At 50.6% G+C, this 13,143-nt stretch overlaps 1 protein-coding gene and 1 long non-coding RNA gene across 3 annotated transcripts in view; one reads left to right on the top strand and one right to left on the bottom strand.

The window, feature by feature from the left end:
• The window catches only part of EXOC6B (exocyst complex component 6B), a 332,472-nt gene that overhangs the window by 112,729 nt on the left and 206,600 nt on the right, over positions 1-13,143 (top strand). The window contains exon 7 of one of the 2 annotated variants that reach the window (XM_053941958.1): positions 6,886-6,957. The exons of the other annotated variant lie outside the window; for it this stretch is intronic. Within the exon in view, the coding sequence (XP_053797933.1) occupies positions 6,886-6,957 (72 nt within the window). The remainder of the gene's footprint in view (positions 1-6,885; positions 6,958-13,143) is intronic. 2 annotated transcript variants of the gene reach the window in all.
• LOC128787659 (uncharacterized) lies at positions 4,304-8,847 on the bottom strand. The gene is made up of 3 exons (XR_008430777.1): positions 8,638-8,847; positions 5,307-5,412; positions 4,304-4,560 (listed from the first exon to the last, which is right to left on the bottom strand). It is a non-coding gene; the product is annotated as an uncharacterized LOC128787659 (long non-coding RNA).

Here is a 13,143-nt window from a genome sequence, read left to right as displayed (position 1 = left end):
ATGCCAAGATTTCCATCAGCCCCAAATCCTTTCCACACTCCATTGGCTGCATCTCAGCCTGTTCTGCTGCTTTCCTCGAGTGACCCAGTTTGGAAGAAGCTGAGGGACCCAGAGAGGTTCTGGGGATGAGAGGGAAGGGATTGTGCTGACCTGGATCCCATTTTTGTGCTGGGAATTCCATGGAGCTCCATCTCCACGTTGTCCTGAGAGAAAACGAGGAGCATGCCAAGATTTCCATCGGCCCCAAATCCTTTCCACACTCCCTTGGCTGCATCTCAGCCTGTTCTGCTCCTTTCCACGAGTGACCCAGTTTGGAAGAAGCTGAGGAACCCAGAGAGGTTCTGGGGATGAGAGGGAAGGGATTGTGCTGACCTGGATCCCATTTTTGTGTTGGGAATTCCATGGAGCTCCATCTCCACATTGTCCTGAGAGAAAACGAGGAGCATGCCAAGATTTTCATCGGCCCCAAATCCTTTCCACACTCCCTTGGCTGCATCTCAGCCTGTTCTGCTCCTTTCCACGAGTGACCCAGTTTGGAAGAAGCTGAGGAACCCAGAGAGGTTCTGGGGATGAGAGGGAAGGGATTGTGTTGACCTGGATCCCATTTCTGTGCCGGGAATTCCACAGAGCCAGGCTTCCATGAGATGACAGCTGCGACACCGCCGTCACAAGCTCTGAAGTCTCTCCAAAACCTCCTTTCTTTGCCTGTTGTCTGCTCAGCGCCCTCGGTGAGTCCCGAGCTGGGGAAGTTTGGGATCAAAGCTGTGCTCGTGTTCCCCGCGAGTTTCAACACTCGCGGTCGCCGGCTGCCCCGGCCAAGCTCGAGCTGTTCCCTTTCAACACCCGCAGCTCCTGCTCCTTCCAGGGGTGATTAGGCACGGAGCTCGAGCGGAGCCGGCGCTGAGGAACTCGTTTGAAGGCCTGGGACGGGGTTTTACATAATCATCAGGAGTTGCTTTGATTAGGCTCAGCAAAATGTTTCAATTTTAGAGCGAAACGTTCCACTTTTTACTGCCCTGCTCGGAGTCACAGCTGAGACGTGAAGGAACCCTGAAAGAATTCCAGAGGAGAACGAGGTCACGGGGAGTGGCTTCGGAAGGACACATTTGCACCTCTGGAAGATCCCCAAATCTCCACGCACAGCTGCTCCTCAGCCAAGCACAGCTCCCATCTCCCAGAATCCCAGGATGGTTTGGATTGGAGGGACCTTAAATCCCATCCCATCCCATCCCATCCCATCCCATCCCATCCCATCCCATCCCATCCCAGGGACACCTCCCACTGTCCCCGGTGGATCCAAGCCCAACCTGGCCTTGGGCATTCCCAGGGATCCAGGGGCAGCCACAGCAAATCTGGGAATTCCATCCAGGCCCTCCCCACCCTCCCAGCCAGCAATTCCTTTCCCAATATCCCATTTCTCCCTGCCCTCTGGAAGTGGGAAGCCATTCTTCCCCTCTGATGTTTTAATTATTTTGAGGGTGAATTGGCTTTCACAATTCTGAAATGAATATTCAGAATTTTAGCCTAAAATATGAATATTTAGATGCAAATTCTTCACAGACGGAGTGTTGGAAGGGGCCCACAGGGATCGTGGAGTCCAGCTGGGTCCGATGGTCCCATCCATTCCAGGGAATTGTCAGTGCAATCAGGGAATGATCCACGTGAACGTTCTGTGCAGCTGCAGAGAGGAACATTTAATTAATTCCGAGGCAATTACCGTGATGAGCCGGTCCAGCTCCGAGCAGGGACATTTTCCCAGCTGCTCTGTGGAGGCCAGATGGGAACACAGGCTGTTATTAGGGCTTGGCTTGCCCCTCCTGAGGTTCCTGGCAGGTAATCAGTGTATTTTTCCCATTTGGAGGTTTGGATTTCGGTGTTCTGGGAATTAGGCCCACAGGGATGTCCAGGAGATGTTTCAGTGTGAATGGAAGGTCTATTTTTTTTTTTTTTTTTTTTTTTTTTTTTTATTTTCCCACTAGGAAATATTCCTTGCCCTTGCCAAATACCAGGGTGCAAATAGAAATCTCTGGGCTCTGTTTGGCAGCGGATGGAAAACTAAACCAGGCAGGAAGTTCTCCAGAACTTATTGTGGACTCTTGGGATTTGGTAAAGCCTGGTGTGGGTCACCTCGTTGCTGCCCTCCAGCACTGCTTCTCACGGGATGATCAAGGCTGGAAAAGGCCTCCAGGATCACACGGAATCATGGAGTTAACTAGGCTGGAGAAGACCTCTGAGATGGTTGAGTCCAGCCTATGACCTCACAGCCCCGTGTCACGCAGGCCGTGGCACCAAGCTGAGGTTGTTGGGCCGTGGTGACCTGTGCTGGCTCACTGGGTCCGAGGCTTTGTGCCACCAGAGCCAGGAGGGACCCACTGCAAACAGTCCAGGAGGTGCTGTCCTAACACCCCTCATCATGTGCATGATGTGCACCTGATGAGGAGCAGCTCATGGGCCTCATGGAAAGTTACCCATGGGTCACGACACGAGAAAAGAAAAGAGAAAAGGACACGAGAAAGAATGACACCAGCTGCTGCTATTGTCACGGCAAAAGACTAATTTATTTATTTTCTGACTCCAATCATTTATAGTTTTCCAAAGGTGCCAGTGGATTGGGGGGTGAAGGTGCCACCTCTCCAACGACACTGCACAAACCACCAGTCCATCAAATTTCTCCTCCTCTGTGGAGGAATGCAAACCAATAAGTTATTTACAGAAAGCTGTGTGAGAAAGTTTGCCACAAGAACGTAAATGCAGAAGGCTTTAGAGAATCTTAAAAAATCAGGGCGACACCCATGGACCCAATGAGGGCTCTGATCACCTGGAACTGTTGATGCTGGTTGGTTTTATTTGTGTTTTCCCGATTTACCACTTGGACATTTGCTGGGAACTGGCAGGATTTGGGATGAGGTGAGGCTGGGAGATAAATGGGGGCCAGAAACACCAAAACCTCAGAATTTTAGAAGGTGAAGGTCGCTCACACTGGGTTCAGGACTTTATTCTACATCTGGTATCAAAGTTGGTGACGATGTCATTGGAAAAATTCCATCTTAGGTTGCCTCCCTGAGATCCTAAAAATCCAGTTAAAATGGAAATTCATTGTTTTTTAGGGAATTGGCTCCCATCTCCTGGTGACCTGTGGTGGCTCAGGTGTCCCCTGGGTCGGACCCTCTGCTGGGGTGACAGGGATGGGACCTGCTCTGTTCTCATCCCTCATCCCAGCCTGTGCAGGTCTCCAGGGAAAGCTTTGGGCCTCAGGGGGATTATTGGAAAGACGAAGGAAGCCCTTGCAGAGGTGAAGCCACTCCTCAGTCCTGCGCTTTGTGTAGGAATTCGGCGCCGTTCCCGAGGTTTTATTGGCTGGCTGTGAGGTGCTGCCGGAGCAGCCCCGGGAGCAGGGCATGAGGATAATTACCAGGAAAGGATTCCCTGGCCTTCAGCGGGGCTGGGCTCCCTCTCTGGCTGCTGGTGCTGCAGTCTGGGAAGGGCAGCTCATTCCTGACCATTCCCAAGGAGGGGAGGGCAGGATTGGGGCTTTCCCCCGTGGAGATCCGAGCGCTCCCCGTGCCCAGGAGCTGCCCGGGATGGACGTGGATCAGAGGCCCTTGGGACCTCCTGGATGTTGGGTTTTTATTGTAGGAAACCAGGATCGGTAACAAACATGGGGCACTGAGATGCTCCCCTGAGACAGCTGCAAAAAATGCTGTTTGATGGCTTTGGAGCATCAGGAATGTGGAATACCTCTGGTTTGGGTGTGGCACAGCCTGTCAGCTGCAGACTTCCTGAGATTTTTTTTCCAGTTTTTCAGGAAAAAAAAAAAAAATGTAATCCCTGAGTGGTTTGGGTTGGAAGGGACCATAAATCCCATCTCATTCCACCCCTTGCCATGGGCAGGGACACCTCTACTGTCCCAGAGTGCTCCATCCAGCCTGGATCCAAAAATTCCCCTTTTAGAGCAAGAATCCAGGGAATCACAGAGAGGTTTGGGTCAGAAGGGACATTAAGGATCATCTCATCCCATGGGCAGGGACACCTCCCACTGTCCCAGGTGGATCCAAACCCCAGTGCCCAGCCTGGCCTTGGACACTTCCAGGGATCCACAGTTTCCAGGGGCAGCCACAGCTTCTCTGGAAAACCTCTGCCAGGATCCCTTAGAAACACCTCAGGGTGCACAGAGTGTCTGGACAGGATGGAGTTAAATAAGTTTTGATGTGAAATCAGTTCCAATGGATTCAGGATGTCCGAAAGGAATGGATTTTCTTATGGCCAAATTCCGTACGGGAACACAGGGAGCTGCTTTCCTCTCTCACCTTTGTCGGGAGTGAATTTTATTTAAAAATAAAATTTTTACTTAAGTCTTTTGCCCTTTCCTCCTGAGCTGCTGCACCTTTCAGGATGTGGAATGGAACAGTTCAGGCAAAAGATTCCAAGGGAAGCCAGGTGCTGAGCGATCCCTCTGGAACGTCCTCGTGGCAGGTGTTGGTTTGGCTCCACCTGCAGAACTTCAGGCCACAGAACGTTCACCTTTGGGTTTGTGCAGGGGTTGTCCCCACCTTGCTGGAACTGGACAAAGATTGGAATCTTTATCGGTGTTGGAAACGGGATTTGTGGGGCTTGAGGGATTTATTTGATTTGTCCAAGAAGGGGGTTTTGGTTTGTGTTTAGAGAACACCGACTGTAGCCACTGTTTAAAACAAGCAGCCAGGGCTTGAGGAGTTGAAGGTCAAAGCTGGGTCAGGGTTTGGGAGTGGAGTGAAGACCTCCAGGGATGATCCGTCCCGGCTCGTGGTGGCCATTGCATCATCCCTGGAGAACCTTGGCAATCCCAACGAGTCATTTTCTCTAAACCCCAAAGTTCCAACCACAACCCCTGACCTCGAGGCGGGCATTCCTCAGTGGCCAGCTCCTCGTCGGCCTTGTTTGGGATCCAGCACTACCTGAGCTCCCTGATCCTGAAGCCTCACGTAGGGACAGCGGATTCAAACTTGTTTTTATTCTTGTGGCGAAGACCAAATTTCAAAAGCCGAGAGGGGTTGAAAGGGAACGGGAAGCTGAGCTCCAGCTGGGGCAGCCAAGGATCTGGGAGCTGTGATTTGGGCTCTGATAACACTCCCTGTGTGGCCCTGGGTGAGCTGTTAATCCAGGGGTGCCTCCCTGTGCCAAGTTGTCCAGGAGCTCGGCGCTCCCGCTGGAACCAGGCGTTTTTAACAGGCCGTTAACGGAAATAGGGAATAATTGCCGGCTTTTTATGGATATTTTGTTTATGACGAAGGGTGGCTGTGTTCAGGGGAGATGCCCATTTTCCAGACCTCCTTCATTTCACTCCTGGGAGACGTTTCTGACTCTTCCAAAGAGGATTTTTCTTGACTCGCGGCCACGGCCGCGGCGCTCGGTGCCGCCAAGTTCAATGTTCTCCTGGATGGAATAAAATGTGTTTATGGATTTTGATGAAACTTGGAAATTCTTGGAGTGCTGAACTTGCTGCGTTACGGGAAAAGGAATCAAGCTCTGACTCATGGAGGAGCCTGACCCTGGGGGAGAGGGTGGCCTTGGACACAGGGCTTGGCTGAGTCAGAAAGCGTTTTTTGGTTGTCTCGGGCATGGATTTATTTTGGGAATGATCCCACAGCTGGTATCAGCTGGGGCCATGAAGGATGAGACGTGGCCTCGGTGCCCCTCTCTGAATTTTTGCTCTTTGTTCTTCTGTATATTTACATTTTTTCCCCTCACCAAACCATTTCCAGGGTTAAGGGTTCTCTGTCTGTTCTCACTCCAGACCGAGGTGTTTGGGCAGCTTGAAAAGCACAAGATTTTTTATAGGAAAATTCATTTTAAATGAGAAGATTTCAGTGTTCACAAAGTCTGAGAGTTCAGCACGCTGAGCCCAGCCAGGGCCCAGCGGTGTCAGCTCTGTGCTCTGGGTTTGCTCCAGGGGCAGAAACAACTCAAGGTGTAACAATGATGATTTTCTCATCTCTAGGCCTTGAAACTCTGGCATTTCATGGAATCATGGAACGGGTTGGGCTGGGAGGGACCTTAAATCCCATCCAGTGCCACCCCATCCATGGCAGGGACACCTCCCTCTATCCCAGGTGGATCCAACCTGGCCTTGGGCACTGCCAGGGATCCAGGGGCAGCCACAGGTGCTCTGGGAATTCCAGCCCAGCCCCTCCCCACCCTCCCAGCCAGCAATTCCTTGCCAAGGTCCCAGCCCAATCTCCCCTTTTCCAGTGGGAGCCATTCCCTGGCTCCTGTCCCTCTGTCCCTTGTCCCCAGTCCCTCTCCAGCTCTCCTGGAGCCCCTTCAGTGACTCTGAGCATTCCCTGGATTTTTCCCTTCTCCAGGGGAACATTCCCAGCTCTCCCAGCCTGGCTCCAGCCCTGGAGCAGCTCCGGGTTCTCCTCTGGGCTCTCTCCAGCAGCTCCACGTCCTCCTGCTGTTGGGCCCAGGGCTGGGGCAGCTCTGCAGGTGGGCACAGGGACACAATTCCCACCTTTCCTTTGGCATCAGCCCAGGGCACAGAGGGGTCAGGGCAGGGCCATTCCAGCCTCATCCACATCCCAAATCCTCCTCAGCTCATCTCATCTCATCTCAATCCCTTCTCCTCCCAGCCTGGATTTGTTGCCCTGACCCCGGTGCAGGACCTTGCACTTGTCCTTGTGCCTCATGTCCAGCCCAGTCCTGCCAGCTGTGCGATTCTGGGTTTAATTTCCCTTTTCTTGCTACCTTCAGTTGTACAAATTCCTTAATCCCATGTTTTTTGTCAGCTTTCTGCCTTCTTTGCTTCCCCTTTTCAGGAATTTTCCCTGCCTGTCTGCTCGCTGTCTTTCTGCTTTGTTGCTGCTCCCTCTTTTATTAATGTTTATTTATTCCCTTCGTTCCCTAAAGGATTGCAGATTCAATCAGTGGAAAATAATTGCCAGGATATTCTTCAGTCTCCTGCTCTCTCCAAATGTTCAGGTACTTTGCACTGGCCACTAATTCCCCCTCCTGGAGAATAACCTGGACCTAATTCCCAAATTTTTGGCTTTCTTTGGCCTCCTGGGGTTGATTTTGTGGCACTAAACTGTGAATCTGGGGACTTAGACCTCACTAACCTTTGCTGTACTTACAAATCAGCTTCCCAATGGAAAATCTCCCAGTTTTCCAGTCTGGGCATCTGCTGGGGTTTGAAACGAGAGGTTTTCCAGCAAACCTCTGGGATTTGGATGGCAGAACCACGTCCAGCCTTTCAGGTGGAGTCACACCAACATTTCTGTGGTTGTACACCTGAGCTGGACAATCTGCTCATCCAGAATGTGATTTAGCTGCCACTGGATTGCAATCCAAAGGGATCTGTGATCTCCACGGCTGTGATTCCGTGACCTCTCTCAGCTGTTCACAAAACTGAGATTTTTTTTTTTCCCCCCCAGTTTTTCAGGGGAAAAATTAAATTAATGGAATCCCTGAGTGGTTTGGGTTGGAAGGGACCATAAATCCCATCTCATTCCACCCCTTGCCACGGGCAGGGACACCTCTGCTGTCCCAGAGTGCTCCATCCAGCCTGGCCTTGAACACATCCAAAAATTCCCCTTTTAGGGGAAGAATCCATTGGATTGTTTCGATGTTCCCAAAAAAAAAGAAATCAAGGATAAACTTTACCAGCCCATTATTTCTCCCTGCATCTCTTGCTTCCCATATCAGCCCCTGCACATCCCAACACCAGATTTCCCTTTGTCAGCCCGAGCTTTTCCCTTTATTCCATTTGTCATGTCCCCTTTTTCTTTTTTCCCTGTTTTTTTTATGGCCTCTTTAACTCCCATCTGTGCCAGGTTTGCCTTTTAACCAGCGTGGCCGCCCCGCTCAGTTGTGGGATTGTGGCTTCTGGAGCATCTCGTTAAAATGTTCTTAAACAATTTTCAATTAGGCTTCATATTTTTCTGATTACGTTCTTTCTCCCCACTGATTTGCCTCCTAATTATTTTCAGCTTGATGGAACTGGTGCTCTTTAAGATGTGTGGGTGTTGTGTTTGTGTGGACTATTGGTGGCGCTGGTTTATTCCTAATTTTTATGCATTTCTATATTTTTGCACAGTTGTGATCAAGTCGTGGTTATTTGAGTTTCAGCTGTCAAAAACAAAAAACAAAAAACAAAAAAAAAAAAAAAAAAGAAGAGTGGGAGAAAAGGTGGCTGCTGGTTGTAAAACTGAATTTTTCCAAGTGGGCACCGGCCCAGGGGTGCTGATTTTGGGGTTTGTGGCCTTTAGGGGATGGTGGTTCTGGAGTGAAGGGGTGAAGTCTCCAACCCTTTGATGTCTGGAGAACCTCAGCTCCTGCTGAACTCGGTGTGGTTTGTTTGATCAGACAATTATGGGATGGTCTGGTGCAAAGGGACCTTAAAGATCATCTGGTTCCACGGGCAGGGACAGCTCCCACTATCCCAGGCTGCTCCAAGCCCCGGTGTCCAACCTGGCCTTGGGCACTGCCAGGGATCCAGGGGCTGCCACAGGAAATCTGGGAATCTGTGCCAGGGCTTCACCTCCCTCAGAGGGAAGGATTTCCCCTTAATATCCCACCTTAACACAGCCACAGAATCCCGGGATCCCTGAGGTTGGAAAAGCCCTCCAGGATCATCCAGTCCAAGCTGTGCCTGACCCCCACCTTGGCACTGAGTCCAGGAATTCCTTGGACACCTCCAGGGATGGCAAATCCAAACCTCCCTGGGCACTTCCAAGGCCTGAGTGCCCTTTCCGTGGAGAAATCTTCAGAGGTGTCCTGGTTTCCTGCGAATGAACTGGAAAAGGGGAGGAAAGCCCAAGTTCCTGTGGAAGGTGAGGGCAGCACCACTTCAGGGTTGCCTGGACACCTCTCCTGTGACCTCACAGAGCCAGGGAACCAAACTGGGACGGCTGTTGAGGTGGCACGAGCAGGGAAAGGCCATGTGGGAGAACCACCCACGGGAGAAATGGATTTGTACATTCTCAAATGTACAAATTTTGTAATTCTCAAAGCCCGACAGAGAACCTCGCACAGTCTTGTACCTCTGCACGCAGACACTGAGAAAAGGTTGATTTAGCAAGGCCATGGAATAGAGATGGCGTTGTTGAGAGAGAGGTTGAACTAGAAACAAGTTCTAACAAGCTTCAAAAGCTGGCCTTGCAAAAAGAATAGATATTTTTGAGAATTAGAAGTGTGAGAGATGTGTTGTAGCAGGACCACGTGGGGTAAAAATATTGGTGATTGGTGGTAGGAGTATTTTAGCAGCATCGTGTGGCAAAAGCTAACAGGCTGAAAAACATTTATAAGGTGTTGTAACCAGGAAATGGGCTGGCTTCTGATGGAATGGCATTGAGTTTTACATCTCTTATGTCTCACCCTTCATGGAGACTGATTGTTGCTTTAGTCATCAAGAGTTTTCTAAAGCCTTCTGAGTTTACATTCTTGTAGAGAGCTTTCCCACACAACTTTCTGTAAACAACCTGTTGTTTTGCATTCTTTCACAGAGGCGGAGAAATTTGATGTACAGGTAGTTTGTCCAGTGTCGTTGGAGAGGTGGCACGTTCACCCTCCAATCCACTGGCATCTTTTGAGAACTATAAAAGATTGGAGTCAGAGGAAATAAATGAGTCTCTTCATCGTGACCAAGGCTGTGCTGCGTCGTTTCTGCTTGTGTCACCTGGTGACATCTGACAATGGAACGAAACCTTTTGAAATGCCTCTCAGTCTCTGGAGAAGCTGGGAAAACCAACACAGCCACAGGAGAGAGACCGGGAGGAGGGCCCGGGTGCCTCCTCCACCATCCCGGCCCCAGCGAGGTGTCCTGCGCCTCTCCCTGGGGCTGTGCTCCCCAGAGACCTCCAGGCTGAGCCCTGCCCAGCCTGGGGGCTGTGCCGGGACGCTGGGAAGGGCGGGATGATCCCGCCTTGGCCCCGGGATGACCTTTCCGCGGAGCGGGATGGAAGCCATCAGCGCCGCAGCGGGGCCGCATCTGCAGCTGCTTAATGACCCCAGCACACAAACGCGCTGCTCGGGGTCATCTGGTTCCAGTTTCACCAGAAACAGAAGGAGATGTTGGGAACATACTTCCCTACATCCAGTTTCACTTGTTGTGGATGCTTGGAATACTTTGGAACCCACATCTTTGGGGTTTCCAGGAGGGGGTTTGGCCGGCGAGCCCCGGCGACCATTTGAGATTTTTGTTTTTTTTTTTATTTTTTTTATTTTTTTTATTTTTTTTTTGATTCCAGAAGTGCCCTGGAGGTTGCATTGTAGGGCCTTTTCCTTATGCAAAACATAAAAGTGCTGCTTTTTTTCAAATTATAACCATATTTTTCATTAAAATCAGTTGGAGTCCCAATAAACAATCGACTCCGAAAAATTTTCCAAATGTTCTCTGCAGCACCGTTTCTATTTTTAATTATTTTTTTAAAAACTGAGGGTTTTTTCTTAAAAAAAAAAAAAAAAAAAACCAAAAAAACACAGCTTGGCTTAGAATTTAAAGAAGCCATCTAGTAAATCATGAAAAGTGCACATATATAGCTCCTTATTACAACATAATTAAAACCTACTGCACATGGAGTGTCAGAATCCCTCTGTCGCCGTGTCCGATGGCTTCTCCCGTTTGCCTTATCGTGGGAACTCCTCCTTTCTGCTCCCAACGCTTCCCAAAGCCTCTCCCAGCCTGTTTGTACATTTGTTTTATATAAATTGAGTGCTCTGATCCTATAGAGAGGGATGTGAAAAACTCTTCAAAGCGGGAGCAGCAGAAATTCCTTTTTTTTTTTTTTTTTTCTGGGCACAGTTTCCATCCCCATCATTCCTTGGGGTTGTCATTTTTTTCGATTTTATTGGGAATTTCATTGTTTTATTCTTACCTGGTGCGATCTTTATTTGCTGTCCTAAAAGCCCAACCCACAACTAAGAACAAAACCCCCGAGTTTTGCATCAAAAGCTGTCATTTTTGGTTTATACAAAGCAAGTAAAGGTGCCTCGGTTAAATATTTAGGGTTAAAGTTTTTTATTGTGAGCTGGAGGCTGAGGAATATTTCAGGATATTCCTGCAATGCCAAGTGTCCAAGGAAAATCATCCTTTAGGGAAAGAACCAGGTGCTGGGACAAACGGTGGTGATGGGGAACGTGCTCCTGGTGCAAAGAAAAACTGGATGAGAGGAGAAAATGTGGAGTTTATTCATTTTTGTTCTGCTTTCATGTTTTCCATGGATCATTGCGGTGTCTGCTCAGCTTGGGTTTGACTGATCTAAACCTGGGCAGGTGGGATGGAAGGTGAGACGTCCAGGTTTTGGCTTCAAAGTGGAAAAAAAAATAGGTTTAGATGGGATTTTGACAAGGAATTCCTGGCTGGGAGGGTGGGGAGGGGCTGGGCTGGAATTCCCAGATTTGCTGTGGCTGCCCCTGGATCCCAAGTCCAGGTTGGACATTGGGCTTGGATCCACCTGGGATCATGGAAGGTGTCCCTGCCGTGGCAGGGGTGGCAGTGGAGGGTCTTTAAGCTCCCTTCCCACGCTGCCTGTTCCAGGATTCCCTGTAGATGTTGACTGGGAGGATTTCCTTGTTGGCCCTCTGTCGGAGGCAGATCTGAGCTGGTGGAGCTGGGAATTTTTCCCTGCCTGGACCTTCCCAGAGCTCTTGGCCAGGAGCAGCCGCTGCTGTGGGGGCAGAGCTTTGTCCCAGCCCGGTCCCACGTGGTTCGGGCCATCCCCTCCGCCAGCAGAGCCATTCCAGCTCTCCTGGGGGTTGGCCTGGCCAGGCAGAGCGTTCCCAAGCCCAGGAATTCCTGGAGCGGGTGGCCGGCGCCGGAGCCTCGGCGACATCCTCGCCACGGAAATCGCCGCCGCGCTTCCGAGGGCAGGGCGAGGGCAGGAAGGGAAATCGCTGGAGTCGGAGCTCGTTCTGCTCCCAGTGACCCATCCCAGCCCTTGGTGGGGTAGATCCACGGAATTGTTTGGCTTTCCAGCTGCTCCGGAGCAGTTCTGGTGTGGGAAGGTGTGAAACCCTTTGGAAACGGCAGCTTTCCGTGGATGTTTGGGATGGGCGGTTACGGGTGGGACGTTCCTGCTGGATTTTAACAAGGTTTCATTTTTTCCTGAGGGACAGGGATGGCAAAGTGGGAATCTGGGGCTGAGTCCTCAGGAGGACACGACCTATTCCAAAGGACACCAGAAACTTGGGTTTGGGTCTCCTTGGTCAGAAATCGTGGCTTTAATCAGCTCATTAAGTGTCTGTAATTATCAACAGAGACTAATTATGACTCCTGAGGGTCCAGCACAATCCATTTTGGTTCTGCTGAGGCCCAGAGCTCCTTTTTTTCCGGGAGAGTTTTGGGACTGGCACTGAAGGCTCTGCAGAACCTCTCATCCCTCTGAACTCCCTGCAGGTCTGTAGGAATTCCTCCTCTGTTCCTGGGGTCTCCCCATCCCTCCTGGAGGGTGTTTGGAATTGCGGTGCCACCTGCAGCTTTAGACAGGCTGAGCTGCCAGGGCTGGGTTAGGGGGTGGGAGGAATTTTGCTTCTCTGCTGAGAAGACAATCGTTCCCCGTGGTGATCCCAGCGCTCGGCGTTATCTTCCCGCGGCTCTGTAAATCCTGGGAAGTGTGACAGGACCTCCCACCAGGATGGCAGCGGTTCCAGAGCCGCGGCAGGGCCGTTGCTGGTGGCTCCCTCAGAAGATGAATGGTTTTCTGAGTAACAGCTCAGTGCCTTGTTAGGCTCCGAAGTGCCTTAACTCCATTCCCTTTTTCCTTTCATTGTTTCCCTCTGGAGTTCCCCCTTTGCAGACTCGGGATGGAATCTCTGCTGAAAGCCCCCCAGAAGAGCAAAGCCCCGCTTTGCTGAGCTGGGAGGAACCTGGGATGACTTCTCTGGTGAGACTGGGATCTCTCTCAGCACATCCTCACTCCTTGTGCCGAGTCCTTAATCGTGCCTGGCTGGGGAGCCTGAGGAATTTGGTAGGAACATCGTGGATGCTCCGAACCCTTTCACATTTTTACTGTTGACTTCTGTAGGGAACGAGCATCCATCAAGGGGACAAGGATTTGTCATTGTTCCCCGAAAAAAGGGCAGTGGCATTGTTAAAGCCCAATGGGAACCCTTTGGAACGAGGAGCCTCCAGGGAGAAATGCAAATTTATATTGAGTTTTAGGACAGACA

The sequence above is a fragment of the Vidua chalybeata genome, chromosome 4 (genome assembly GCF_026979565.1).
Source record: "Vidua chalybeata isolate OUT-0048 chromosome 4, bVidCha1 merged haplotype, whole genome shotgun sequence".
NCBI lineage: Eukaryota > Metazoa > Chordata > Aves > Passeriformes > Viduidae > Vidua > Vidua chalybeata.
Note: the sequence above shows the minus strand (reverse complement) of the source record. Positions and strands in the feature narration are given on the sequence as shown.